Consider the following 27339-nt stretch of genomic DNA (forward strand, 5'->3'; position numbering starts at 1 on the left):
CAGAGGCCGCAGAACCAGAGGTGCATGCAGCCTCCCAGTCTTAGATGACATTTTATAGGTGGTGAGGCTGGAGCTCATGGAAGGGAGGGACATGCCTAAGACCCCTATTGAGCTGGTGGCTCTATCCCTGTGAAAAGATGCAGGCCTGAATTGTAACTGGGAGGATTTGCAGATTTCTGGCTGATGCGGTCCGAGACAGACACACGCATGAACCATAGAGGTGTTTGGGGACAGGACCCTCCCTTCCCTCTGCAAATCGGTAAGCCCTGGGCTTGATGGCAGTAATTGTGAGGAGGGTGGCTGCCTCTCTGAGGGGTGTTCCCATCAGTGGCCATGACCCCAGGAAAGGCACTCAGGCTCAGAAGAACACCAGGGGCCCCAGGAGGCCCTACGTCCTTGTCTTCTAGGTGAGAGCTTAAGACATTCGCTCTCCTTAGCAGAGTCCCTGAGCTTGAGGGGAGAGGATTCATTTCTTACATCCAGGCTGGGGGATGGGGAGTAGAAAGTCTGGCTAATCTTCACCCCCTTCCCCTGCTTAGACTGGGCACCCCAAAGTTGGGGCACTGGGTTGGGACCCAGGCAGAGGAGTGGTGGGTGGTCCTCAGCCATGAATCTGTGGGGGCAGTGCACGGTTTCAGTGGGAATCCAGTCTGAGAGGAAAGGCAAAGGAAATCGTTCTGGAGGGCAGGAGACAGTGGGTGGCATTTTGGGGATACTTGCTGTGTGGTCCCTGTCTGCCAAATTTTCACTGCCAGTCCTGATCAGTCATGGGCATGGTGGGCCTCCTGCTACGGGTGGCCCAGTGGTGTGGCAGGAAAACGGAAGAGCAGGGACCTTACCTCTTAAGTGGGTTTGCCTGGCCCCCAGCACAGCCTTCTAAGTGGAATTTGTTTAAGAGGTCGTTCCAGGAAGAGGTTGACTTCAGCAGCTTATTGAGTTAGGCTCCCCGAGCGACATCAGGACAAAAGCCTTGGTTTCTTTCTGCCCAGCCAGGGATCAATAGCAAGCTGAATGTGACCCTGACCAAACCCAGTCAAACAGGAGCACCGTCCCGGCTCTTTCAAATTGCCTTTAATGAAGCCACGGGCAGCAGAATATACAACGTGGCTCAGACACACAGCACAGCAGGGCCTCCATAATACTTTCCCCCACATCTTGGGGAAAAAGGGTGATACATATTTCCTGATGAACATTATTTAAAAAATACAAACTCCTCACAATGTTCTCCAGGAGGCAGAGGCCAAGAGGACCCGCCGGGGATCCCTCACCCCGGGGACGGAAGAGTTGGTCTCAGGGTAGGGGCAGGGTGTCTCTCCGTAGCAGCCCCCTGCCTTCGCCGGAGTGTCCGGCCCGTGACAGGCAGCAGGGAGGGAACCGAGGGGGCGGAGGCAGTGTTCGGCAGCTCTTCAGCATCTTGATCATGACTATCTGGTGGGATCCAGTTGATGGCTGTTGCCAGTGGGGCCAGAGAAGCGGAGGGAGCCTTCTTGTCCACGGGGGCAGAGGGTCTGCCTCTCTGGGGAGGCAGGTAGGGTGGGGAGTCGGGAGCGAGGGGGTGCCGGGCTCTCTCACGGTCTTGGTGACCTGGGATGAGGGAGAACAGTGGTTAGGCTGGATACCGAGGAGGCAGTCAGGACAGTTAGGGACGTGGATGGAGATGCCTCTATTTGTAGAGATCTAGGAGCAAAGGGACACTGGAGTTCTTGTGGATGGCGGTGGGGCAGGACGCACCCGTCAGTAGGATGACCAGGGACACGGGCAGAGAAGGGTATGGAGACGCCAGCTGGGATTAGGGCACAATAGGAGCATGATATCTTCATGTCATACTGGGGGCAGAGGACGTGAGGAAAGGAAGTAGGGGTCCCTCTAGGTTTTGCAGTGAACAGGGTACAACGGAAGGCATGGGCCTAAGTGAGTCTGGGTCCTGAGTTTCTCTTATGTTTCCATTCCTGTGTGGGTGGCCCTTGCTGTGACTTGGCCTCAGCGTCTTTCTTTCCAAAACGAGGAGGGTAACAGCTGTTCCTCCTAATTCGCAGGGGGAACATGGCTCAACTGAGGTGCCTCTTGTCCCCTGAGGAGTCCTACCAATGTTCTAGGCCACTGTTATTAACAATACAAACCCCTAGCCAGAAAAAGTGGAGGAGTTTGGTGGGCCCCGCTTTAGGACCTAAAAGCAAGAGCTTGGGGACCCACCTTGAGACCCTTGCAGCCCGCACTCCCACCTGAGCCGCCTGCTCACCTCAGTGGGACCACAGCCGCAGCGTCATGAACAGGTTAAACCCGGCCACTTTCAGGAGGAGGATGCGCAGCCCGATCACTATCAGGTTGTGGAAGTTTAGGTTCATATCTGCAAAACCAAGAGGTTATCGCATGTACCCCGGAGGTCTGCACAGCCCATGTGACCCACCCATGGTTTTCCCCAAAAGGTGGCTGGGGGGTGGGCTTTAGCTCTTGGCCCACCTCTCCCTTTGAGCTGGGGTGCATATCACTTCCTAAGCAGATTTGTATATTCCTCCAGGGTCAACAGTATTCCATTTCAAAGGAAAACACCAGCGGCACTCAGTCCTTATTTTAGGCTGCATCCCTCAGGAGTGGGGATGGGGCAGGGCTCAGAACTCATTGTAATCCCTTGGGTCTGAGTCTCTGAGTGAGAAGCTGGTGCCTGGACCCCAAGAGGGACAATTCAGTGAAAACAGCTCAGATGGAAATGGGCGGGGCCCAGGGCTGGGGGCCGGGAGTGGTGGGGATCCTGAGAGACAAGACCCCCGCCTACATGGATTCTGCTGCTTTTCTTGAAAGAAGGCAGGACCCCAGCTACTGCTACAGAGGGAACATGCCCTTGGGAGGAGCTGGTGAGTTCAGGGCTCTGCATAAGCCAGTCGGAAATATCACAGCTGGGTTACAGAGAAACTCTGGTTCTCCAGAGCCCTAGGAGTGAGTCATGGGGTCTAGGGAAACTAGAGACTCATCCTGAAAGTCCTTAGAGGGAGAAAGAACATTAGAGATGTTGAGAGGAACCTGGTTGATTCAAGAATGTTCCCGTTCTTCCTAACTTCATTCCAGATCCACATATCCCTTCCCCCCTCTCCTATCTAGTCAGGGTGATTGTGGGTACATCTCGAAGCTGGGATAGATCCCTCTCTTACCGGTTTCAAAGTTTTTCGCTATCAAAGTGGCATCACAGGAAAAGTCTAAAAGGAGAAACAAAGACATTTTCATAGTGTTGAGTGTGTTGACTCTCCCACGTCAGACCTCCTAGGATTTGGGCAGATGAGCCTCTGTCTACAGGCTTTCCGTGCTCTCTCCTTGAGAGGTCTGGAGGGGACTTGTCACCTGTGGACCCCTGCTGGGAAAGCCACTGGCCCTGGCTTCCAGGGACCACTCCATTCACTTCATGAACACTGGCTGTGCAAAGTACCTGTCACCCAACACATGGCCACAAGGAACCATCAGACACACAGCTTGCCCTTTGGTAGGTTCCAGTCTGGAGTCTGAAAGAGGCAGTAAGCCACCACACAGTGACAAGTGCCATGAGGGGTGTGGATGCTTTCCTGTGTCCCACAGAGTCTCCATCCCTGCACTCCAAATTTGTTCCTTTGTTGTCATCAGCTCAGTCAATGGCGCTGTCATTGACTCAGCGGCGGGGGCAGAAAGTCCAGCCGCCTTCCCTGATCTCCTCTTTCCTTCGCACCCCCTGCACGGTTCTCCCTTTGAATCTGAAATCGTGCTGGCCACTCAACTGCCCTGCTCCCCGCTGTGCGGGCCGCCATCATCTGTCTGCCACAACGGTTGGCCTTTCTGCTTGGCCCCTACAATCCATTTTCCACTCAGCAGTCGGAGTGCTCTTTGAAAAAGGTAAAGTGGATGTCATTCTCCTACTTAAAAACCAATCAATAGCTTCTCATTGGACTTAGGAGAGTGGCTGCCCTGTCACGCCCTAGGAGGCCCCGTGATGTGGCCCTTCCCGCCTCGTCCATCTCCTGTCCCGCTACTCTTGCCCTTCTCGCCGTGCCGCTGTGTCAGGCCTCCCCAGGCTCCCCCCCTACCCTTGGCCTGGCTGCTCCCTGCTCATCCTTTAACTCTCATCTCACCTAGCATTTCCCAGAGAGCCCTTCCTGGACTCTCTGTCCCTAAGTTGGCTGTTTCCTCCACCCCCAAGTGAAAGCCCATGTTACAGTCTGACGTTCTCTAGATTTCTGCTTGCTGATGCACGGCCTCCCCCAGCTACAGTGGAGCTTGCTCAGGGCAGACCCCTCATCTGACTTATTTACTCCTCCACTCCAGCACCTGGCACGTGGTATATGCACAATCAGTGTTTGCTGAATGAATGAGCGACTACGTAAGGTTGGATCTTTGGCAGAGAGGCAGAACCAAGGGGAGGTATCTCGGAGAAAGGCATTAGATGGGGGCCTGGCGGAGAAGTGAGGGGCAAACAGCTTGAGCAGAGGCAGGGAGGCGGAACTCAGGGCGGGTGAGAAGCCAGTGCCCTTCCCGCCACCTTCTCCCCCTCTGCTCTTTGCCTAAGACATTCTGCGACCCGCCAGGATGGAGAGCACTGGTGCTCAGTAATGAGAGCAGAGGGACTTTGCTGACAGTGGATGAGGCCGAGACCACCCATCAGAACAGCTTTTAGATGCCATCCACCTGAGCTCCAGGGGGAACCGGGTGTTTCCGAGTGGGGAGACTTGGCTTGCACAGGCACCGAGGCTGCACTCACCGGAGCTGGAGAAAAATTTCTCGTTGAAGGTACCATTGCATTTAAAATCGGTGCTGTTGCCCCAGGCCAGGGCCGCGTTGCTCTTGGAATTCATCACCTTCATGTCCAGCACTGTACTGTTCAAGCTGATCACCGCAGGCCCCTGCGGTTCTTGCACATTGGTTTCAGAATCAAAGTCGGTGAACAGGCAGACTGAGATCTGATTGGACTTAGAGCCTCCCAGCTGGTACACAGCGGGGTCAGGCTCCTTGACATCTGTGGGCCAAAAGAACCCAGGTTAGGAGATGCTCATTTCCCTCCTTGCCCCAACCCAGGCCTGAGTCCAGACGCCAGTGATGGGCAAGAGCAGGGCTCTGTGGGGCTGGCAAGTCACATTCGCAGGCTTTAGGTGGGAAAGAACATTCTGGAAACCAGTTGCTCTAAGTGGACTGGGAGTCAGGGCCAGGCATAAGCCACGAGTCCTGGCCAAGAGGCCAGGCTCTCAGGGAAGGCTCTCTGCCTAGCCCTGCCTGCCATTCAAGGAAACCAGAAATGCAGGGCTACATAATGATACTGTTCATTCTTTTACTTAATAGGAACTTCTTCAAAAGCACAGCGGGACTAGTAAGCAACAACATTGCTCTGGCAGGACAAAGCAAGCCTAGAATAGAGGCCCAGCAAAGCAAACCAGATGTCTTGGAATCAGGGGTGGCCTCCCCCAAATTAGGGTGGGTATGGACAGGAATTGGAGGTTTATTATTGGCCGGTATTAAGACGGAAGATTGGTCACATCACCAGGAGATTTCTCATTGATAAAAGTTTTAGACAATAAATCAGAACACCCGCATCCCAGTCCTGGCTTTACCATTCACTAGATACAAGGCCTTGAACAAGTCACATCAGCTCCCTAAGGGTCAGGAATTTCATCTGTAAAATGGAGATATTGCCTCCTCCACCTTCCTAACCAAGCTATTCTGAAAAATCAAAGGAGGAGTTTCTCTCTATAAAATTATGTTTAACAGTACTGAACAAATGAAAGCAATTGCAGCTCTTGATAATACCAGGATATTGCCATGATAATGTGCTACTGAGTTATACACAGTCCGTTTCTACTCTTCACCCCCAGGAAGCAGGGGCTGCTGGAGGCTTTTCCTTAGTGCTGAGAATCATTCTTCAGTATTTATGTAGGATTTTGTGTTTTTAATGTAACTCTCATTGTTTATTCTTTCAGACCTCCTGCCTTTAGAAGAGGAAACAGAGGTTTGCTGGGAGGGTTAACACATTGGGGCCACCCAGAGAGTTTACAGCAGGGTTGGGACTAGAGTTTCCTGCCCCTGTGGTTCTCTGCTCCCACAGCTCCCCACCCTGCACGCAAGGTTTCTCAGACCAGGGGTGTACCCCACTTGTGAGGCCAGCCAGGGTGGCCTTGGCAATGCAGACTTCCAGCTGGACCTGAAACCAGGGACATCAGCCTTTGGCATGGCCTTGGGTTGCTGAGTCAAGGCATCCCAAGGGTATCAAGTCAAGAGTGTGGGGCTGTCCCTGGAGCACAACCTGGGTGGGTCCATGGTCCCATGTGAGGGACATCCAAAGCTCTGGCCACGAGGGATTCTGCCTGTTCCTTTCCAATGTCCCCATATCTGGGGCTGGGGGTGGGGGTCTGATATCACTGTGGGTTAAGGCCCTAGGGCATAAGTCTTTTACAGGGAAAGGAGAGACGGGAAGCCATTATGTGCCACCAGCATACCCCAATGGATTTGTTAGTCCTCAGTGGGAGTCACGGGTGGACTGGGAAGGGGGTTGTGGAAGGGTATGAAAGTGGTGAGGGAATGTGGCCTTGAGGAGAAGGCAGAGGATAAGGTGCCACCAGTGCAGTTTGGGCTTAGAGGGGAAAAGGGGTTGTGGTGGGGGCCTGATGTCCAACTCTGAGTCCTGGTTAAACACTCACTCAAGTCCTAGAGCCAATAAGTGTCAGGCTGAAGAAGGTCTAGACCATGCTGTCCAATATGATAGTCTTTAGCTACCTGTGGCTATTTAAATGAAAACTAACCAAAATGAAATCAAATTAAAATTCAATTAAAAATTAAAACTTCATTTTAAGAGCATCATAGCCGCCATATTGGGCAGTGCAGGTTGAGAGAACACTTTCATTGTCCCAGAAAGTTCTATTGGATAGCATTGGTCTGGAGAGAGCTATGCCACAGAACATGAGATTTTTGAGGAAAGGGCTGATTGTGGGCCTTAAAAACCATCTTTAAGTCTGTGAGGTGGGGGGGTGACTCCATCAGGGAAGGGCCAATTTTTGCTCAACTTCACTAGTGAGAGATCTACATGAAATAACAACCACCGAAGTCAGAAGACTCGAGGTGATTTTTGCTGCTCTCAAGTCTTGTTTTTACCAAGACTTCATGCATTTTGAGCTTCCCTATCTGCATTTTTGCTGTTGTTTCTCCTGTCCAGCTTCCTTACCTCTGATTTCCTCTCTTGCTCCCCTCCCCGCCCCTGCTGTCCCCCCATTCTCTTTTTCGAGCTCATCCTCCAAAGTACTTGTCTAAAACCTAGAGCTGATTGTACCACTTTTTGTTCAGAATAATTCAGGGACTCCCTAGTGCCCATAGAATAATGCCCAAATTTCCTGGCATGAAATTCAGGGACTGCCATGATCTGGAGAGCTTGAATTTTTTCTCTCAAGTCCGTTATGTGCCCTAGATGAATAGAGCTTCACATGCTTGCCAACATGAAGAGTTTTCAGGTGAAGGTCTCCTCATCTAGGGCACATAAAGGACTTGAGAGAAAAAATTAAGCTCACCTAGTGTCTGCTGTATAGCAGGTGCTCAAGAAACAATTGTTGGATCAATAAATGGCCTAGTCACCATCAGATTTGCAAAATTCTTGCTTATCAGAACTTTTTGGTAAAAAAGGCTGGGTACTGATCCTTAAACTTGATTTTTTTTAACCCTTTTTACTTCTGCTCCCATGTACCTCTAGCACAACCATCTCTTTGTCTGAAGACAAGAAATGAGTCACTTTTAATTTGGAGGTCTTTAGGGATCCATCGGTCAGAGCCCTGGGAGGAGAGGCATCCTGTCCCATCTTAGCAACATACATCCTACCACTGATGACATCTCAGAAGTTGGCCTTAGCAAGACTGGGTCAAGTTTTCAATGCAGAAGTTCAGCTATGCTAGATCCTAACCTTTCATTGTAATTCAAAACTGACCACAGAAGCACATGTCCGAATGTTCTAGTGCTTTGGATGCATAGGGGCACAACAGTGATTGAAAGCTTCCTTCCCACAAAATCTGTGCTTTGTAGTTAGGTACTAGGAACCCAGAATTGTTCCTAGTTAGCAACACTGACTCTGGGTCACTGACAGAGCCTGTGGTGAGCATCAGAAAGCAGTGAGCCTGGGCGGACTTACCAGGAGTTATGGAAACTCTGGTTCCTTTGCCAAATTGCACCTGAGAGGCAACACCTTCATACCACCCCTAAAGTCTTCATTACAGAAACCCTTAGGTTTCTCCTCCTCTGAGGGATGGGGTAACCTACCTTGTAGAGCCCACTGAAGAAGGAGAAGGGAGGTCCCTAGGACATGAGGTGTCCACAGAAGGAGCTGGTCCCCTCTCACATTCACATCTGGTCTACATTTCTAAATTGGATCCCCAGTTTCCTAGTGGCTGGCTCTGGCCCTAATTGTCTGTATTCTATTAAAGGCTTTAGGATTCCTTTTCTCTATTGTCTAAAAAGACATTTTATTTGCTTTTCCCTGCATCCAATTTATTATCAGATGTGTTTACTTAGGCCAAAATGCACATGCCTTGTTCACGTCCAAGATCATGCCCTCTTTCTTGTTGTTCCTTATGCCTGAAAGTCCCCTTCTCTCCAGTCTTTGCCTGTACAGCTCTTACTCATCCTTCAGGCCCAACGAATCCTTCTATTGCATAAAACCTTATCTGTCTAGGCCAACTTCCAGCTGTAAACCTATTCCTCTGAATCTCTATTGTGCCTATTGATGTCATCAATTTGTTAATACTAAAATAGTTTTCAGCTTGCTAAATTTATAATAGTTATGTCCCTTTAGCTAGTTTTTATCCAATTTAGGAATAGGTCAGTCATCTATCTTAGACTTCTTTGCAGTCAGTCTCTTTTAGAGTGATGGCCACATAGAAGGCATTAGAAAATATCCATTGAGCGATTAAAGTCAAATTTTAATGTGTTTGACCTAGAGAAACACAGATTTTCAAAATTGATAGCGATGCGTTTTCTTTTCACAGAGGCCTCTGTAAGACAATTCATTTTAACACCCACAGTTAGCCTCACCATAGTAAGACTGATATCCCCAAGGAAAGGAATAGAGACACTCACTGGCCCATGGGATTGCAAATGGTGCCACCTGGGATGACTCACCAGCTATTATAGACACTTGGGTTCCTTTTCCAAATATGAGTTTGCCCACAATTCCTCTGGTATTCACACTGCAGGTGACACCATTACAAGAAACTCACTAAATCTACCTCCTGCTTCAATAGAAGTATTGATCTCCTCCAGGGGACAAGAAAATCATACTTTCTAGAGTTAGACCTTCTGCTCTTTTGTGTTGAGAATTTGGTTGTTCATCCCTTTTCCTTTTGCCCTATCCTGCTGTAGTATCCTGAGTTAAAGGTTGTGATTTCAATAAACCAAAAATTCAGTAGCACACAACTCTGTTCAGGGCAGCAGTATCTTGGATCTTCTCATGGAGGGTCCGGGACTACAGGCTTATCACTTGCCTCATGATTCCTAAAGTCTCAGTCTAAAGATGTTTCCCAAGCATTGAGTGCTGGATGGGAGAATTTTCTGGGGATGGGTGGAAAGAACCATTTGGGATCTTACAGAAGAAAATACCTGGGCTCGGGCGCCTGGGTGGCTCAGTTGGTTAAGCGACTGCCTTCGGCTCAGGTCATGATCCTGGAGTCCCGGGATCGAGTCCCACATCGGGCTCCCTGCTCGGCGGGGGGTCTGCTTCTCCCTCTGACCCTCTTCCCTCTCGTGCTTTCTATCTCTCATTCTCTCTCTCTCTCAAATAAATACATAAAATCTTAAAAAAAAAAAAAAAAGAAAATACCTGGGCTCAACTTAGCATCCTGGACGAAGAAGAATCAATTGTCAATGTTGACCCTTGCCCCACTTTACTTACTTGGCTGGACACTCAGTATGGTCCCTGCTCCGAAGATTAGCACGGTACTCTGCTGTATCCCCACTGTAGCTAAGGCCTTTGTAATATCCTTCCTGACATTAATCTACTAGAACCCACTAGGCTCTGAAAGCACCATCCTAAAAGTCTCCCTGAGTCTTCGTTTCTTAGATTTTCTATTTCCCAGGGAAGCTGTTCCCTCTCCCTGTTATGATGTAAACCTTTTATAGCAAGGCCTTGATGAACACAAGGGAATAATAATAATGAAATTATTATTAGAAAGACTACCATTGATTAATTACTATAGCAAGGCCTTGATGAACACAAGGGAATAGTAATAATGAAATTATTATTAGAAAGGCTACCATTGATTAATTACTTGCTATCTGCTGGGCGTTGTTTTATATTATTATGATGTGGTTCTTAGCATTTTGCTATTGAGGAAGTAGAGACTTTATTAGTTAGAGAGGGTAGAGCCAGAATTTTGTACAGATCTGCCAGCATCTCAAGTTTGCTATGAACCCCACACCATCCTGCCTCCGTGCCTTGATAGGTCACATCATATAATTGCCATTCAGATAGGGGTTGGGCTCATTTTTACTCTGGGAGAGGTTCAAAACTCTACTAAAATCCAGAGAGGAAGAATCTGGGAACAGGTGTCCCCATACCACATCATTAGCTGAGACAAGGAATGCTGCTTCTCCCTGCAGCAATAGGCAATAAGAGAGAATTTGGGTTCGCCATTACGTCATTCCTTCCCCCCAAGAGCATGTTGCTAACTTCCTGAATGTTGAGATGATCTGGGGCTGATATTATTGGCTTTGCTTGAGAGCACTGAGTATCTGGAACTCTTTTAATGTTTCCATAAATTATTCTGCTCAGGCTTTCATTTACTCAATTGGCCCTTGGCACTTCTGTCTTTAATATGAGAAATGGGAACATTTGAAGTCACCAAGAGAGCTTGTGGGAAATGGAAAACAAGTGTTTAATATTCCCCCCGAGTTTGCCATAAATCATCGCCTGTTCTCTCATAGACAAGCTGACAGTTACCTTTGCCCCGGACACGTGCGTGGTCAATACTCACATGGGTGCACAGCCAGCCTAGTCCCAGCTCCAAAGGTCAGCTGACCGTAGCTACCAGACAACACACCATAGCGGGGTGCTTTACAAGAACTCTAACCTGAGCAGGGTCTGCCTTCTGGGGGCAGCAGCGTCTCCTGTCCCTGTACTACAGACTCCTCCAAATCATTCCTTCTCTGACACAAGAGAAAAATCCGGCTCACTGAGTCCCAGTTCCTCAGCTTTTGGTGTAATTAGCCCACAGACCTTTCTCTCACAGCCAGCCTTGAGCTGGTCTGGCCTTCCTGGAAGGTGGACACCCTTTTGGGTTCCACACTGAAAGTGAAGGAGGAAAATTGGAAGAGTCTGAAGAACAGCCAGGAATTAACTGGGAAATGAATCTGGAGGGGGACTTCAGAGCACTGGCAATAGACGGCAGACCTAGGGGAGGGCTAAATCCTGGAATGGCAGCCCGTGAGAGGCTCTTCTTTTAGAAAGTGGTTCTGTGATTCCTTGAGGTCAGAGAAAGAGAGGCTAAAATTGCCATCGGAATATTCACATAAAAGGCACAGCGAGGACTGCTTAACTCTGATGGTTGTAAGAATTAGGAGTGAGTTATATACGGGGCCCCAGAATCTTTTTCTCCAGAAGTTTCTAAGATTAGGGTTGACATCCATATGGGGAAGAAAAATCTCCGAAGTTTGAGAGGGGTTTAGACAAGTACTTCTTGATAAGAGTTTCACAGAACTCTAGTTCTTCTAAATTTTTCTACAAAAAGGAATCTAAGCTCAAATTAGTTTGGAAAGTGCTGTTATACTGTATACTGACAAGGCATATTAGCTAATTTTAAAGGCTCCGAGAAGTCCTGTAGTAAAGAAATCCAGAGCTTCTCAAACTTATTTGATCTAGTAATCTATTTTCTTTTTTTTTTTTTAAGATTTTATTTATTTGACAGAGAGAGACACAGCGAGAGAGGGAACACAAGCAGGGGGAGTGGGAGAGGGAGAAGCAGGCTTCCCGCGGAGCAGGGAACCCGACATGGGGCTCGATTCCAGGACCCTGGGACCATGACCTGAGCCGAAGGCAGACGCTTAATGACTGAGCCACGCAGGCGCCCTGTAATCTTTTTTTCTTAAAACACTCATTAAGATCTGTGGAACATATGCGGGTTTATATATAAATATAAATATATTCCTTGGAAGTCCCTTTTCCCAGTTCGAAGAATTTAAAATTCCATCCAAATTTTAGCCTAATGTTAATCCTTAAGTTTTTTGTGTTCTGAATCTGTTCTCTTGCCTACTTCTGTGGACACGATTAGGGGTCTCATTGATTCTGATTATTTCTTTCTAATTATCACAAAACAGCTTCATTCTATTCGGGGAATTGCTGAACATGTAGTCAGCTATAGAGTGAATTCTCCTGCCACCATCCGGAACAGCTCGAGGGCAGGTACAGATGCAATCAACATGCAGGAATCACAACGCTTCAACACTTTGCAAGGTTTACCTTCTAGAAACATTGGCAACTTTAAAACCTTTCCCAAATGTGAATTTATCGGGCTTCCTTCCACCCACCTTCCTACACACCTTGGAGCTGTGTACTTCAAAGAAGATTCTGGTCCTAGAACAAATGGAGGGAAGTTTCCTGGATGGTCTCTCAAGTGGAGACATAGACTTCCTATATTTATCAACAGACGTTTTTTCTTTTTCCTGTTAAAACCCATTTGTGCTGCTTTCCTATCACAGGCATTATAGTTCTTACATGCATCTGAACTTTGGTTCTTGAAAAATATGATGGGTTTCAGGCTTTCCAAATGCAGCCTGAACAGACACATGGGAGGGAAGAGGCTTTGCTAAAGTGCCCAAATGAACAGGTTAATATGGAGGAAGTTTTCCCCAGAGAGATGGGCTTTCTCTCCCCCATGTGCCTTTGGATAGATTCTGTAATCTCCCGTTTTGAAGTCTTTGACAACTCTCTCTGTTGGGGAATACTTGCTACTGTCTAAAGCAACATGTTCTGAACAGTTACTAACCTTCCACTTAGGCCTTCCTTGACTCCCCTAGCCAGAAGGCATTTTTTCAACAATCGTATTTGGTGACACGTCTGTGCCAGGCATTGGGCTGGGCTGTGGAGGTGTAAGGATGAGGGAGAGAGGGTCCTGGTCTCACCGAGCTTATGGTGCGGTGCAGGATGCATGGAAGTACCAGGCAACTAAGCTAGGAGGTTGGGCATGCCTTCCTCTCTGCTCCCATTGCAACTTGTATGGATCTCCTTTACAACATGGTGACGCTGTGCTGAATTGTATGTTTATACACATGTTTACCAGCTGGGAGATGCTGGATGGCAGAGAGTCTGCCATCTTTCCTTTTTTCCTTCCTTCCTTCCTTCCTTCCTTCCTTCCTTCCTTCCTTCCTTCCTTCCTTCCTTCCTTCCTTCCTTCCTTCCTCCTTTCCTCCCATCTAGCATAGTGCTTAGAATGTAATAGTTGCTTAGTAAATATTTGTTGAGTAGAAAAGACTTCTAAATATTTTAATTCATTTTTGATGTAGTCCCGCTCTCTTTGACTAGGACTATCTCATTTCTCTTTTGAATTCTGTATGGTTCTATTTTCTAAAGTTTTTATTGTTTTTATTGCATTATTTAGGCTTTAAGCCCTTCCTATAGCTCTCAATAGATACGGAGTTTTGTGAGAGTGTGTCCAATGGCCAGTGTCTTTGAGAAGTTTAATTTCCCACCTTTCATGAAAACTCGATAATAACAAAAATATATTTTTTGGCATAATCAGTCATAATTTCTTTTCTGATAAAGACCTTTCATCTCAAAAGAATCTAGAAACAGCAAAAGAGTCTGTCTCAGTAATGATGAAAAGGCCAATCCCCATGGGCAATTTCTAGCATTAGAAAATAAACCGCTATTGAGCCAGTGGCTGGAAATTAAAATTTCAAAACATTCAAGCCTCATGAAGAAACACGAGAAATTGGCTCAGGAAGTGCAGATTCATCATCTAAGAAGGCAGAGTAGGGACTTTCCACGTCTTTGGCTAGAGTCTCAGGTCAGGCACTTACTTGGATGCACCTGGAGTCTTATTCCACTCCCAAAGGTGAGTGCTCTGCCACCCGTGTCCACACCGTGGTATCATCCAGTACAAATACCTGCCCTCTGCCACCCAGGGTGGCTGCCCAGGCCCCTTACAGGTTTACAGCATTCCCTCTTGGGAACAGAGCTTTTAAACAGCCTGTTCCTAGGGCACCTGGGTGGCTCAGTCAGCTGAACGTCTGACTCTTGATTTCGGCTCAGGTCAGGATCTCAAGGTTGTGGGATGGAGCCCCGCTGTGCATGGAATCTGCTTGAGATTCTCCCTTTCCCTCTGCCCCTCCCCTCCCTTCTGCTTGCTCTCTCTCTTTCTCTCTCCCTAAACAAATAAATACATAAAATCTTAAATTAAACAGCCTGTTCCATGGTTTTGATGATAAATTTCTCTTTACATGTCACTTCATGCCCAATAAACAGTCCTTCTAGGTTTCTACTTCCCTCCCTGCCATCCCTGCATCCTGCCAACCCAATTCAATGACTTTACTGATCTCTTCATTAATGCCGAGCCCTGCCTCAGGGCTGCCATGATCACCATGGCAAGAAGGCTCAGGATGGGCACAACAAAGACCAAAGAGTGGCCTCCGAGGTCTGGGGTTTTCCTTCTCAGAGTACGGGAGGGTGGCGCTAGCAGTGAGTGGCATGGGTAACAAGAAGACAATAGTCAAATAGAAGTCAAATAGATTCGAGTTCCACTCTAACTCTCTCATTCCTAGCTGTGCGATCTTGGGCACATTACTTACGGGAAGCCTCTGTTTCCTTATCTGTAAAGTGGGCATGATGCCAGCTACCTAACAATAGGATGGAATTGAACATTGAATGAGAACTTAGTGAAAGACAGAGTAGTCACTGGTACATGTCAGGCATTCAGTCAATAGTAGCTAATAATGTAATGATTCAGCAATGCTCTATACTAAGGGCAAGACATGAGGCTTCTTGCAGCTCAAAGAGACCCATCCCTGCCCCATACCCCCCTCTAGCACCCCTGGGTGCCCCCACCCTGGCTGGGGTGCTCTCACATAGGATAGGTATTTCATGGATTCAGGAGAAGGTGTGAGAGAGAGTCTCAGCCATAGGGTTGAGGGGCGGGGTAGACCCCTTAGTTGCCAAGGAGAAAGTTCTGCTTCCGAAACTGAACCAAGAGGAAATTGTTTTTTTCTCAAAACTTGAGGATTTGTCTTCTGAAAGCACCGTGCAAAACCCTTGTTCACCAGAGTCTCGACCATGTCATCAGACCCAACACCCATCAGACCCAACATAAGTTACTCCCAGACAACCAAGGATTCTTAACGACGGAGCAGACCACATCACAGACTCTCATTATTACCATATCCTTCCATAATCTATTCCTGTCTACAAAATTTCCCTTATCGAAATGATAATTTCTATAATACTCACAGGGATGAACAATAAGCCTGGTCCCTCTTCCAAATGTAAATCTGTAGTTCCCTCCTGATACACACAGTGAGGAAAGCCTTTGATAGAACCTGTCTTATGTGACCACCCTCTACTGACTGCCCCAGTGGTGTTGGAGGAACAAGCCAGGGAAAACCACTGGTGGAAGCTCTGAGCGTTGCAGGAAATCTCCTGCAGCCCCTGAGCCTTGGAGTTGAGGTGGGGGGCTGACGGGAGCTGGAGGTGGGGGCTGGAGAGTGCCTCACCCTCCTTTACCCAGAACACCCGCACTCCTGTCAGCAGGGCAGTGGGGAGCAACTTCCCAATACTACCACCACCCTGCCTGCCTCGCCAGCACTATGGGTCTGACCCCGTTACTCTCTTGTCAGATACAAAGGGCTTCGGAAAGGCCCTGAGGCTGGAGGGCCCAGGAGGTTTGACGCTTTATCTTGCAGAATGAAGCCTGTCTACCTCCTTTTCCCGAAATACTGCTGTTCTGTCTTCTCCCTTCCTAAGCTCTTTAGAGCTACCCACTCCTGGGCTTCTTCCTGCGTGAGGCCCAGGGGTTTGGTGCCTGCATTTCCCTGGTTCCAGGAGAGACTCCGAGCAGGATCCAGGCCCTTCCAGTGATCCCCAGTGCTAGGCCAAAGCACTTTTTTTAAAAGTAAGCTCTGTGCCTAACGTGGGGCTTGAACTCATTCATGACTCTCAGATCCAGAGTTGGCGTACTCTACTGACTGAGCCAGCCAGGCGCCCCTGATTCCTTTATTTCTAATGACCTTCATTCAGACAGGGAGTGGCTTTTATGAAAACATAGGACAGAGGGAAAAAAGTCACAAGAATTTCCATACAATTTTTGAAAGATGGGAGAACCAGAGGCCATGCTCCCTACTTCAGAGATGTGAAAACTAAGCTCCTGGAAGGCATGGCCTGGGCCAAGGTCCTGAACTGAAGTGGGAGCTCGGCCCTTGGCTCCTGGCTGGCACGTGCTGCTGGCCTTCAGCTTACCGCACCATGGGCTTGAGGACCACGTTAGCAAAGAGCTGTGCGGCTCTGCTGAGCTCAGGGGTGGGAGTGAGGGGCTGGGGCCTTGCCCCCCCCCTGCACTGCTTACCCCGCGTGGCCCAGGACAGATGCTTGGACCCTGGGCCTCTAGATTCCCCTACAACAAGGGCAAGGTGTCCCCAAGGGCCCTTCCAGCTCTCCCTGTCTGTGGGTCTTTGTTCAGTTTGAAACCCAGCCTCAGGGAAAGGCAGGGCAGGCTTTCACAGAGGATGGGAGCAGGGTCAGTGGAGATGCCAAGAGAAGCAGAGGGCAAAAGAAACAAGGGACAGGCAAAGGTTTGGGACAGTGACTGTCTAAGAACCTTAGGTGTGGCCCTGATGATTGACATTGTGTCTCCCCCCCCCCCCCCCCCCGCCACGGACAGAAGTTGTCCAGCACTGGGGATAGGCACAGTGGTTGGGGGTGACTGGAAGGGAGTCACTCGTACAGGAGGGCCCCAGCTCACTTACTTGGTATGACCATCACTTGGGTCCCCTTCCCAAAAGTGAGTCTGTTCCCATAGCCACACTCTGGGTAAGTGCATTACAAAAAGGTCCTGGTGTTGTGCACCGTCTCATGGAGGACACACAGCCTTCTCTGGAGCTCTACAGGCTGAGGGCCTGGAAAGGCTGATCCTGTAACGCCCGCTCTGAGCCTACCTAACGGGTTTGGCAGCACCCCTCCCCCCCCCCCCCATTTTCCTAATCACAGCCATCAGCAAACACAGCCTCCAGCTATTTCTTCTCTGGGGAAAAACAAAGCCTTGACAAAACTTTGTGAAAACCTGCCTCCTACAGTGGCTGGTGGGTGTATTTCTAAGGATACCGGGCCGGGGCTTGGCGGGGGGGGAGCATTTTCTCACCTCAGCTACCATGCCTGAGAAGAAGGTACCAGTTTTGGGGGGACATATGCAAAAATGTATTTTCCCTTTGCCAGAAGGAGTATGAGCAAGAGCATTTCCTGCATGCCGTGCTGGGGCATATGCTAAACCACGCCTCGGCGGGGCTCAGGCACCTCTTCCTCTCGGGGGCTGAGCAAGAGTCCTGGTGACTCACGCCTCACTCGTTGCCATTTCTGTCCTCACCTCACTCAAGGATTCTGCCAAGGGGGCTTTTTGTCCTCAAGAAAGTCAAACAGCTCAGCAGATAACAGACATAAATCCTTTTCCAGAAATACACGGGTGGAATCATGCTTGGTCTCTGTCAGGGCATGTGGACTGACCCTTGTCACCGCTGTCCTGTCCGCAGCCAGCGGGGTCCCTGCCAGGCCCCAGGGCGTACGCGGGACCATGTATGGTAGCCATCTTAGCACACTCACATCTGCATTGTTATTGGACTTTTAATATGTAAGTGTTGTTTCCCTGATGAGACCTGAAGTTCTTGAGAGCAGGGGCCATAACTTATGCTTCTTTTTTTTAAAACCAGCTAGGGTCCCTGGCTTATTGATGATACCCAGTAATCATTTAATGAGTTGAACTGACTTTTACTGGGCATAATTATTGGGACAAGGAGGCCAATTTTGGGAAAGGCTAAAAGCCAAGTACACTCTGGGTAAACGTAAGCTTCAAAATCAAAGTGCTTAGGCAGGAAAAAAATCAAGCAAGCATTTCTAAGACAGATAATAGGGAGGCAGTATAAAACCCCAAACATTGTGAGGTTCGTATTGACCCTCAACAGAGACAGGGCAACTGAGTGAACAAGCAAGTTACTTGATTCCAAAGGAAACACGTTTTTCTCTTGTTATCTTGACACTGATTCTCCTTAAAGGTTAAAAAAAAATAACATGGCAGAAAATATATATTCTGAGCTAGCAGCATTGTTATGATCAATAATAACAAAACAGTAGTAGTAATGATATTCTGTTACAGACCATGCTAAATGCTACATATAAAAATGTAAACCCAATACTGGAGGTGGGTTTACACATTTCTGGAGATCTGACTTACTTGGGCTGATCACAAGTTGGGTGCCAGTTCCAAATATGAGGTTCTCATAGCCTGTGCTCACACTGATATAACTCTATACAAAATGGTACCCTGTAACTGAAGCCTGGTCTGGGATTCCTATGCCATACAGAGATCAGGTTACCGAGCATAGTTCCTGCATCTGTATGCATGCACCAAAGTGGGAGGAGGCATATAATTGTACCTTTTAATCTTCATTTTCTTAAGAGCAGTGGAAGATGACAAGAAATAAGGCAGAACCCAATAGGAGATCCTGCTTTAGTAGGATCTCCTATAGTAGGAGATCCTACAGTAGATATAATCTATTGCATATACAGTAGATGATGTGAAAAAAAGGTCATGAAATTTCAGGTTGAAAAAAGTCATTCATATAATTACAGACTTTCAGTTCTAGCCAGGACCTAGGGTAGTTTTATCCAACCACACTTACTTAGTGTTCAGGACATGCTTCTTGCATTAATGATGCTCATGGATAATAATGCAACACGATCATGGCTAACTTATCTTCTCATTTAAATAGCAAACAAAACCATGCCCACCCCCTCAAATAAACAATGAAAACAGATGTTCCTCAACCGTAATCCAAATCAAGATATTTCATAGAACTTACTTGCTTTAACAAATAGTCTTGTTCCTGTCCCAATTTTGAAGCCTGCAGTATTTCCCACAGTGATTTGTGCTATGACAAAATGGGCCATTTCCTTCTCCTTCCATATTTATACCACAGCCTGGGAAGCAGGCCCAGGGCGCCTATGGGAAGGTGCTAACAATAAGGAACACTTTTTTTTAATACTTCTGTAGTAAAACCCATTTGTTTTTTTTTCCTTTGTTGAACATATCTCACACCTCCTCCCAGGTTCACCAAACACTGGTCACTATTCTATGAAATCCGGACACCGGAATCCCCAGACTTTAGTCCCAGCCCTATTTTTCACTGCCTTTATGATGTTAGACAATTCAGCCAACCTCTCTGAGTCTTAATGTCCTTATTAGAAAAACAAAGAGCTCTGAATTAGATGATATCTAAGCTCCCTTTCAGAGCCGAAGTTCTGTGATCCAGCAATGTCCCAAAGTGCCCTTAATGTTGCATTTTCTATAACTCACACCTGTGTCAGGCACTTGCAGATCAGCTACACCGGTGGCTAGTCTACCTGGGAAAAACACAAGATATGGCGAGACAAAGGGCGAGTCAGGACAAGGGAGTGGTTGCTGCCAGCTCCTCTGTCTTCATGGGGGTAAATGCTCCCAGTAGTCCTTGTACTTTTTGTCTCTTCATGAAAAGGGGAAGAGAATCCTTTGGACATCTGGGGCATTCAAATCAAGATCTCCCAAAGCTCCATCTCTAAGTCATGGCAATATTTAAGAATAGAAAAGATAAATTCCGTGTTTTTCCTTACTCACTGTGATTGGCATTGTCTCTCATTTCTAAGTGAGCCCTGGTGCAGGGTCTCTGACAGAGTGTAGTAGAAAGAGCAAGGCTTTGAGATCAGGCAGACAGACCCTGGTTTGAATCTAGATTTTTCTACTCATTAACACTGGGATCTTAGGCAATTACTTTTCTGGGCCTCAGTTTCCTCTTCTGTAAAATAGGGATACTGCCCCCTGCCCCACAGAATTGTTTGAGGATAAATAATACCATATGTCACATACCTAGCATCACATCCACACATCCTGAGAAGGTAGTCATTCTTTCTATGTTAAGTTAGATTACTGATTAACAAGATTATTTTCTCAGGGTTATAGAATTTGTTTATGAAATAACCATAAGAGTCTGCACCCTTGAGTCATATAAACTCTCGGGTGGTATGGGAGTGAGGTCCCAGAACCACAGATTTTGAATGCTTTGTCCTACTCAACTCACACTGGAGGAGTCTAAGGCACACAGAGGGGCAATAACTTGCTCAATGTCACACCACCAGCTGGGGCCAAGTTAAGAACTCTAGACTGAAACCAGAAGCCCAGGGCTCCTTTCTCTGTACTTCATGGACTCTTCTCGAACAACATGTGGTGTAAAGGGATACAATCTCTGGAGTGAATTTGCGAACAACGTGTGGTGTAAAGGGATACAATCTCGGGAGTGAATTTGGTATAGCTTATTTGGGGCATGGATAAAATGACCTTGAATATTCTCCCGCTCCAGTTTGTCTCTGAATCAATGGCAGTGGAAGTAGAAAGGGTTCATTAGATCATGGCCATGCAATTTTCTGCTCTTCTAGCTTTTCCCCTCGATCAGGCTCCATTTAGCTCACTTTTAGTGCTAAAAACTCTGATGTTAGACGGAGCTTCTGCCAGCCTCCTATCTCGGGAAAAGTCTTACTGGTTGGCTAAATTCCACCCCAGAGAAAATATGCTTGTATAGTCTTGGAATACTTTCACTAATTTCTCTGGGTGCCACCATTCTTAATACATCAGCACTAGATATAGCTCATTATAAATAAGACACAAATGATGCAAATGACATCTCCTTTTCACCCGATCACTGTCACCAGAAAACATTTTGTAGTTACTACTTACTCAGCTCTACTTTCAGCTAGGAGCCTGTCCCAAAGGCCAGTTTGTTGTTTCTCCCAGTCAGTACCACAGTGTCTGATGCCTCACAGTAAATTCTGTCCTGTCACCTCTTTTGCTGATTTACCCTAATGAGTTAGAAAGCACTCAAGTTTTCATATAGCTATTTGACTTATTCGTAGGAGAGAAAAACACGCCCATCCCCCCTGCCCCCCCATGGAATAAATTCATAGGCTGCTGGTGCTAGGGGGGCAGAGAAGTCATGCAGACCTGCTTCCCCATTTACAGGAGAGAAAACTGAGGCCCAGAGGCCAGAGATCTGTCTAAGTTCCTCTGTTGGTAGCAGAGACCAAACACGGATCTATTTGATTCCCAATCTAGAGTTTTCCACCTCTTCACCACGTCCTGAATGTAGTATGGCATTTATTTCATTTCTTCTTCCCTTTGGCCTGGAAACTTGATTTCCTTGGGTGCTTGATTTCTATTAAACAAGCGTTTTGAAGCACCAGCTTTGTAAAAGGACCATATTAGATGCTTCGTGGGATAGAACGAGAGTCTCTGCTCTCAAGGATCTTTCAGTTTTAATGGGAAGATCTTCTCAGTAATGAAAGATTCCCATAGATGTATGTGTCCAAGATTCCACAGCTCAGGTTGGGGTATGGAGGCTAAGAGGAATGGGAGGGATGCCTGCGGAGAAACTACAGCCAGGCTTCAAACAGGAATCCGGGCTATTTCCGAAGATACCAGATTTGTCCTAATCATCTACGGTGTTCGTCTCTGCTCCATTCTGATCTAGTGAATTGGTTCTACTGTTATTTCCAACTTTGCTGTTGCCGATTTCATTTTTTTTTGCCCTGTTTTCATTTTTTAAAAAAATATTTTATTTATTTATTTGACACAGAGAGAGAGAGAGAGAGACAGCGAGAGAGGGAACACAAGCAGGGGCAGTGGCAGAGGGAGAAGCAGGCTCCCCGCGGAGCAGGGAGCCCGATGCGGGGCTTGATCCCAGGACGCTGGGATCATGACCCGAGCCGAAGGCAGACGCTTAACGACTGAGCCACCCAGGCGCCCCAGTGTGTTTTCATTTTTAAATGTCCCCCATGAAGGTTCTGTCTTAAATCCATAGGTTGACTGATAAAACAAGGATGATGCATCCCTAAGGTAAAACACATATAAGTACCCGTAGAAGACTTAAACCAGAGAAGAGGAAAATAAGGGCAGGCTGGGGTCAACGTTTACCTGGAGAGACTAGAAGTGTGGTCCCCTTCCCAAAGGTGAATCTGCTGTATCCTACATCCGCACCATAGCAAACACCCATTCAAAAATGGCCTATAGTGTTGGGCTTTGCAACCTCTGATCTACTTCGGGAGGGGGAAAGAAAACCATCATTTATGGAGAACCTATTACATGCCTAGCAGGTTAACAACCTACATATATCACATTACCTCATTCAGGCCACAACTGTGCCACGGGCTCAGATATTATTTCTCTTATTTTACAAATAAAGAACAGGTGATCTGAGGCTGAGCAGGTTGAACCAGCACTGCTATGAAAGACAGAAATAGCCCAGACATTTTAGCACAGGACAGGTAAATCTTAGAGGAGCTGCAAGAGAAGAATCCTCCTCTTTGTCTCTTTTAGAGTGAAATTAGAGCTGCACTGGGGTTAATTCTCCTGCTAGAACCAGATGGCAGGACTTTAGTAGCAGTGATCCCAAAAAACTCCGGCTCAACCTCCACGACACAATCATTTCTTGAGACATGAAGACATTTTGTCCTCAATTTTTCCCTTATCCTTCTGATACGCTGCTCACCAGGCCTGAGCAGCAGTCAAGTCTCATTCCCAAAGATCCATCTATTGCCTCTGTCCTTCCCACACTGTTTCTTAGTCAGCCAAAAACACCCACAAGTCCACATACTCTTCTCATACCCCAGACCCAGAGGTAGGGCCCTTTCATCTACAAAGAGGGCTCCATCTTCACTTTCTTTGTATAGAAAAGGCCATGAAAGGCCACAAAAGGAACCAACACCTGCACACAATCTCAAATGGCCCACATAACACATAGGCCATTTGACAGAAATTTAGGCATTTATTGTGCAACACTTAAAATGAAGTCTCTCTCTACCACATCTCTGGGTCTATCACCGTCAAACTCATGATTTTCAACTCTATTTATCCAACAGATAAATCTAGTCCTTCTATTGTCTCCATCACAGTTATCAATTTTTAGATTCCTGCCATAATGTCTCTCCTCATTTTAACTTCAATCAATCTGAAACTTCATGGACTAGCATCCAGATCGTTATGAGTGACAAGCTTCCTGTTCCCTCTAGCCAACTTGTTTTGTGGGTTCAATGGCAGCCTTGTTACTTACTCAAGTCCCATTCTGCCTGCAAAGGCTGGCGTCCCTCTGATTCAAGGACACCCTGTCTGCTTCAGCTCTGATAAAAAAACACGACTTGTCTCCTCTTTAGTTCTTATCCTTTGCATACCTACTGTTTTCCACTGGCCTCACAAATAATATCTCGGCTTTCTCTTCTATTGAGAAAGAACCCAACTCAGATGGAGCAATACTATCAGAATGTTAAAGGACAGCTATGGTTATCCTTCTCCCGTCTCTGTATTTAAATATTCTGAAAACAGCCAGAAAAGGCCTATTCTAGCCCATCATGTGCTTTGAATGTTACGATCAGAAAGGAGATGACATAAGGAAAGAGAAATGCTCGGTAATGTCGACTTACTTGGGGTGACTTGGAGCTTTGTTCCGGTTCCAAAGGTAAGCTTTCGGCTACCCCCAGAATTCACTGTAATTCAGGACTTTACAAAATCACTTCCTTTCTCCTGCCATTTACATTTGGGTAACATTCGAGTCACCCTACTTCCGTAGAAGAGAAAGTTGTTTTTACCAATGCCTATGGCTATAGATCACACGAAAATGGCAATTATACTAAGAACCTACATGTATATTCTACATACATAATTCCTTGAAAGAATTATACTAGCTGACCTAGCCTTTTCTTTTTGTTCTGAAAACAAATACTATTTTACACATGTATAACATTTAATAGTTTATAGAATCCTTTCAAATACATTATCTTATTTTAGTTTTAAACTTACTTATGAGGTGATACTAAATATTTTCATTGTACAGATGAAGACACTGTGGCCCAGAGGCTCTAATCAAACCAGATTTAGAAGAACTGGCTCGGCCAAACTTTCTGTCTTTTTCTTTAGGGTCAACTCTCTGACGGGGCTGTTTCAGTCTGTTATTTTTGGTTCATCTACCTGACTATTTTTCTCCACAGCTAGATCTTCGTATCCTCCGTGCCATTACTTTAACATTTCTTTCTACACCAGAATGCACTTAAGTCTGCATAAACCATTAATTTCTTGACACTTGGGCCCTACAAATACTGCAATAAGTTCAATGGGCCTCAGTAGCCACATTAAGCTTCCGACTTTAGTGACATATTGTCTACTTACTGGGTTTTACTGATAATCGTGTCCCACTCCCAAAGATGAATGTGTTCTAAGCCACAGCATTGTGCTGCCTGACAATGCCTGAGCTACCTTGATAATAGATTAATGTGATTAGCATGCATCTACCCTCCCTCATGAGCGCTCCGGCTGGGATTCCCCCTCTTTTATCCCTGGAATAAAGACTAAGCTTTGGAATTAAATCCGTGAAAGCCTCTTTTTGGGGCACAGTAAGAGTGACGTAGGGGAAAGCCTGAGTAGAGTCCAAGTGATAGTCTCTAGACAATTCTGACACTCATTTCCTTCAAAAAGATCTGCAAAATTTCACCAGGTAATCTTGTTTTTTACCAGCCAAAGTTTATCAGCTCTGATCCCCATTTTTACTTTGGAACCAACACCTGCACACAATCTCATTTTACCAGTGGTTAGCAAATTGGTTCTATCCCTGCAGGTCATCTTTCTTTCTTTTATCATTTTAGTGTATTTAAAAAGTTTTGTGAGCATGGAGTGGAACATGGGATACGGCTGGAGTATTGGGGATGGGGACAGCATCCCTTTTTTCCTTTTGTTTTAATGGCTTTCATCACTAAACACCAATACTCATTGAGTTAAAGAATAAGGAGACATTTAGTCCCCTGAGTGATAGAAGACTGTAGGGTAAGCACAGGCATTATAATCAGTAATAACCAGGGACTTACTGGGGCTCACTGATATCGTGGTTCCGTTCCCAAAAGTCAACCCATGTCCTACCTGGTAGGCATGGTAAAATGAGGCCCTGCAAATACCTCGGGTACCCACTCACCTACCTTGTTTATCACCATAAATAACAGAACCTTGTATTCTGTCCTCACTCTCTGCAAGGAACTCAGTGGGCTTTCAGTGTTTGGATATGCAATAACAAAGCTCCCTTACTTTTCGAGAAGGAGGCTAGATGGTGGTAGGTTCTCCACTCGCTCAGTACCTAGTCACCGAACACCTCTGTGTGTCAGGCACGGGGGACTCAGTGGAGGGCCGCTTGGACACCATTCCCGTCCACCACTGGTAGGTGCTCACAGCCCATGGGGTGACACACATAAACAAATCCATAGATAATATCACGTCAAGTGATGGAAGTGCATGAATAAAATCAGGCTGGGCAATGGGATAGAGAACAACCAGGCAGCAGCTGTGTTAGGTGCCTTGTTAGACTGGCCGGGCAGAAAAGGTCTCTCTGGGGAGGTGATGTCTGAAGTGAGATCTAGGCATGGAGGACTTAATCCTCACCTCTCTTGACAGATAAGCAAACTGAGGGCTTGAAAGGTCAAAGCCTGGATCCAAATCACACAGCGTCAACCATGGGCATGGATGCCTAGATCATGCCTGCTCTCTGCTGAAATACTAGATCTAGTTCTGCCATGTGGATTCCGGGTTAGAAAAGATAAAGCAAGACAGGGCTTCTTCCCAAGTGGCTCTGGGATGTTATCTTGGTAACTGGATGCCAGCACGGGCCATCGAGGGCATCAAGGCTGTGAGAGGGTGCCAACCGGAAGAGAAGGCGTTGGCATTTCAGAGCAGGTTTTTCTGATGGAGCTGGCCACTGACATGAAGAGACTTCCTTCATTTCAATTAAAGAGAGAGAGAGAGAGAGGGAGGCTCTCTCTATTCTGCATTCCTAGTAAGTTGGCAAAGAATGAAAACTATTACCTAGCAGAATGAGCTCTTATAGTTAGGATGGGAAAGGCGCAGAGAGTGCTCTGCTCCCCAGTAAATCTGAATAAATTGAGGACATGAGGAAGTCCACCGAGATTTCCTAAAAAGTTCATGACATGTCTCATTAACTAATCAAATTCAGAATACATGGCAATACTCACTAAGATCCACCTTTACCGTGGTCCCCCTTCCGAACACCAACTTCTGGGCGCTTGAAACACCACAGTGATCTATGTCACCACAAAAACCAAAGGGTGCTTCACTTTCAAGCTAAGCAATCTTCTCAGAGTTCTCTCACTTGGTTGAAACCCAACTCAACACAAGCACATATTTAGGTAAACTCAAGAAAGGTCTTAAACTCACATACTTTTTGGAATGCTAGGAAACCTCAGAAACCATTGACTACAAGCTCCCAAACTCTCACATTTGTCTCTTCAGTGATCTCAGGTTTTTGATGATCTCCGGGGACAATCCTGCCCACTAGTTCCCATGTTCTATTTTCTTATAATTGGAAGGTTTGCCTAATAGGCCAGTTCAACCCTGTCTTTGCCTTAGCTGAAGTCTGTTAAACTTGCTTACCGTCAGACTTAACCTCCAATGGAATTTTTCATAAAATCTGACTTTTTAAAAATTTATCAAGCATCCAACCGCCCATACTTTTCAAAGGATTTCACATATATTATCTCATTTGAATCTCACAAAATCCTTTGAGCGAGGCAGAGCTGGAATTATGATCTCCGTGTTACAGGTCAACTAGGCTTAGAGAGTTTGAATGGTCTTCCCATGGCCACAGCGTTGGTGAGTGGCTGGGTACACATTGTCTTTTGGCTCCTAGTTGAATGCCTTCATGATTTATTTTGTACACATTCATGTATTGATCACATCACCTTGCCTTTCAAATATCCTTTCCTTTCTTATTCCCTTCCCCATTGAAAAAGACAGTATTATCAGCAACAAAAATACTTCTCTCCTTACCACCCCTTGTCTCCTGCAACAACCCCAAGCAAAGCTCCAGCTCAACTCTTTCCCAGAGCAATGTTTTTTCAATCCTCATACGCTTTCTGTGAGCTGGGAGATAAGAGTTATCCATATTTCAGTTGCATTAATTGGGAAAAATGAGGGCCCGAAGAGATAAATCAGCATGCTGGTTATAGAGGTTGCAGCCTGGTACAGACAGCAATATATTGAGCCTTAGAAAACAGGGGTTCTTGCCCTGCTATTGTGTCCATGTTCAAATCACTTAACC

At 46.6% G+C, this 27339-nt stretch overlaps 1 gene segment (V, D, J or C); it reads right to left on the minus strand.

Annotated features, from left to right (window-relative positions):
- Nucleotides 1-1054: 1054 nt before the first annotated feature.
- The window catches only part of LOC114217816 (T cell receptor alpha chain constant-like), a 45693-nt gene continuing 19408 nt past the window's right edge, over nucleotides 1055-27339 (minus strand). The window contains 4 exon segments of the C gene segment in view: nucleotides 1055-1584; nucleotides 2240-2347; nucleotides 3147-3191; nucleotides 4718-4972. Of these exon segments, the coding sequence occupies nucleotides 2241-2347; nucleotides 3147-3191; nucleotides 4718-4972 (407 nt within the window).

This window comes from Eumetopias jubatus, unplaced genomic scaffold (assembly GCF_037043125.1).
Source record: "Eumetopias jubatus isolate StellerSeaLion01/CBP00866 unplaced genomic scaffold, mEumJub1_p1.0 scaffold_7, whole genome shotgun sequence".
Lineage (NCBI taxonomy): Eukaryota > Metazoa > Chordata > Mammalia > Carnivora > Otariidae > Eumetopias > Eumetopias jubatus.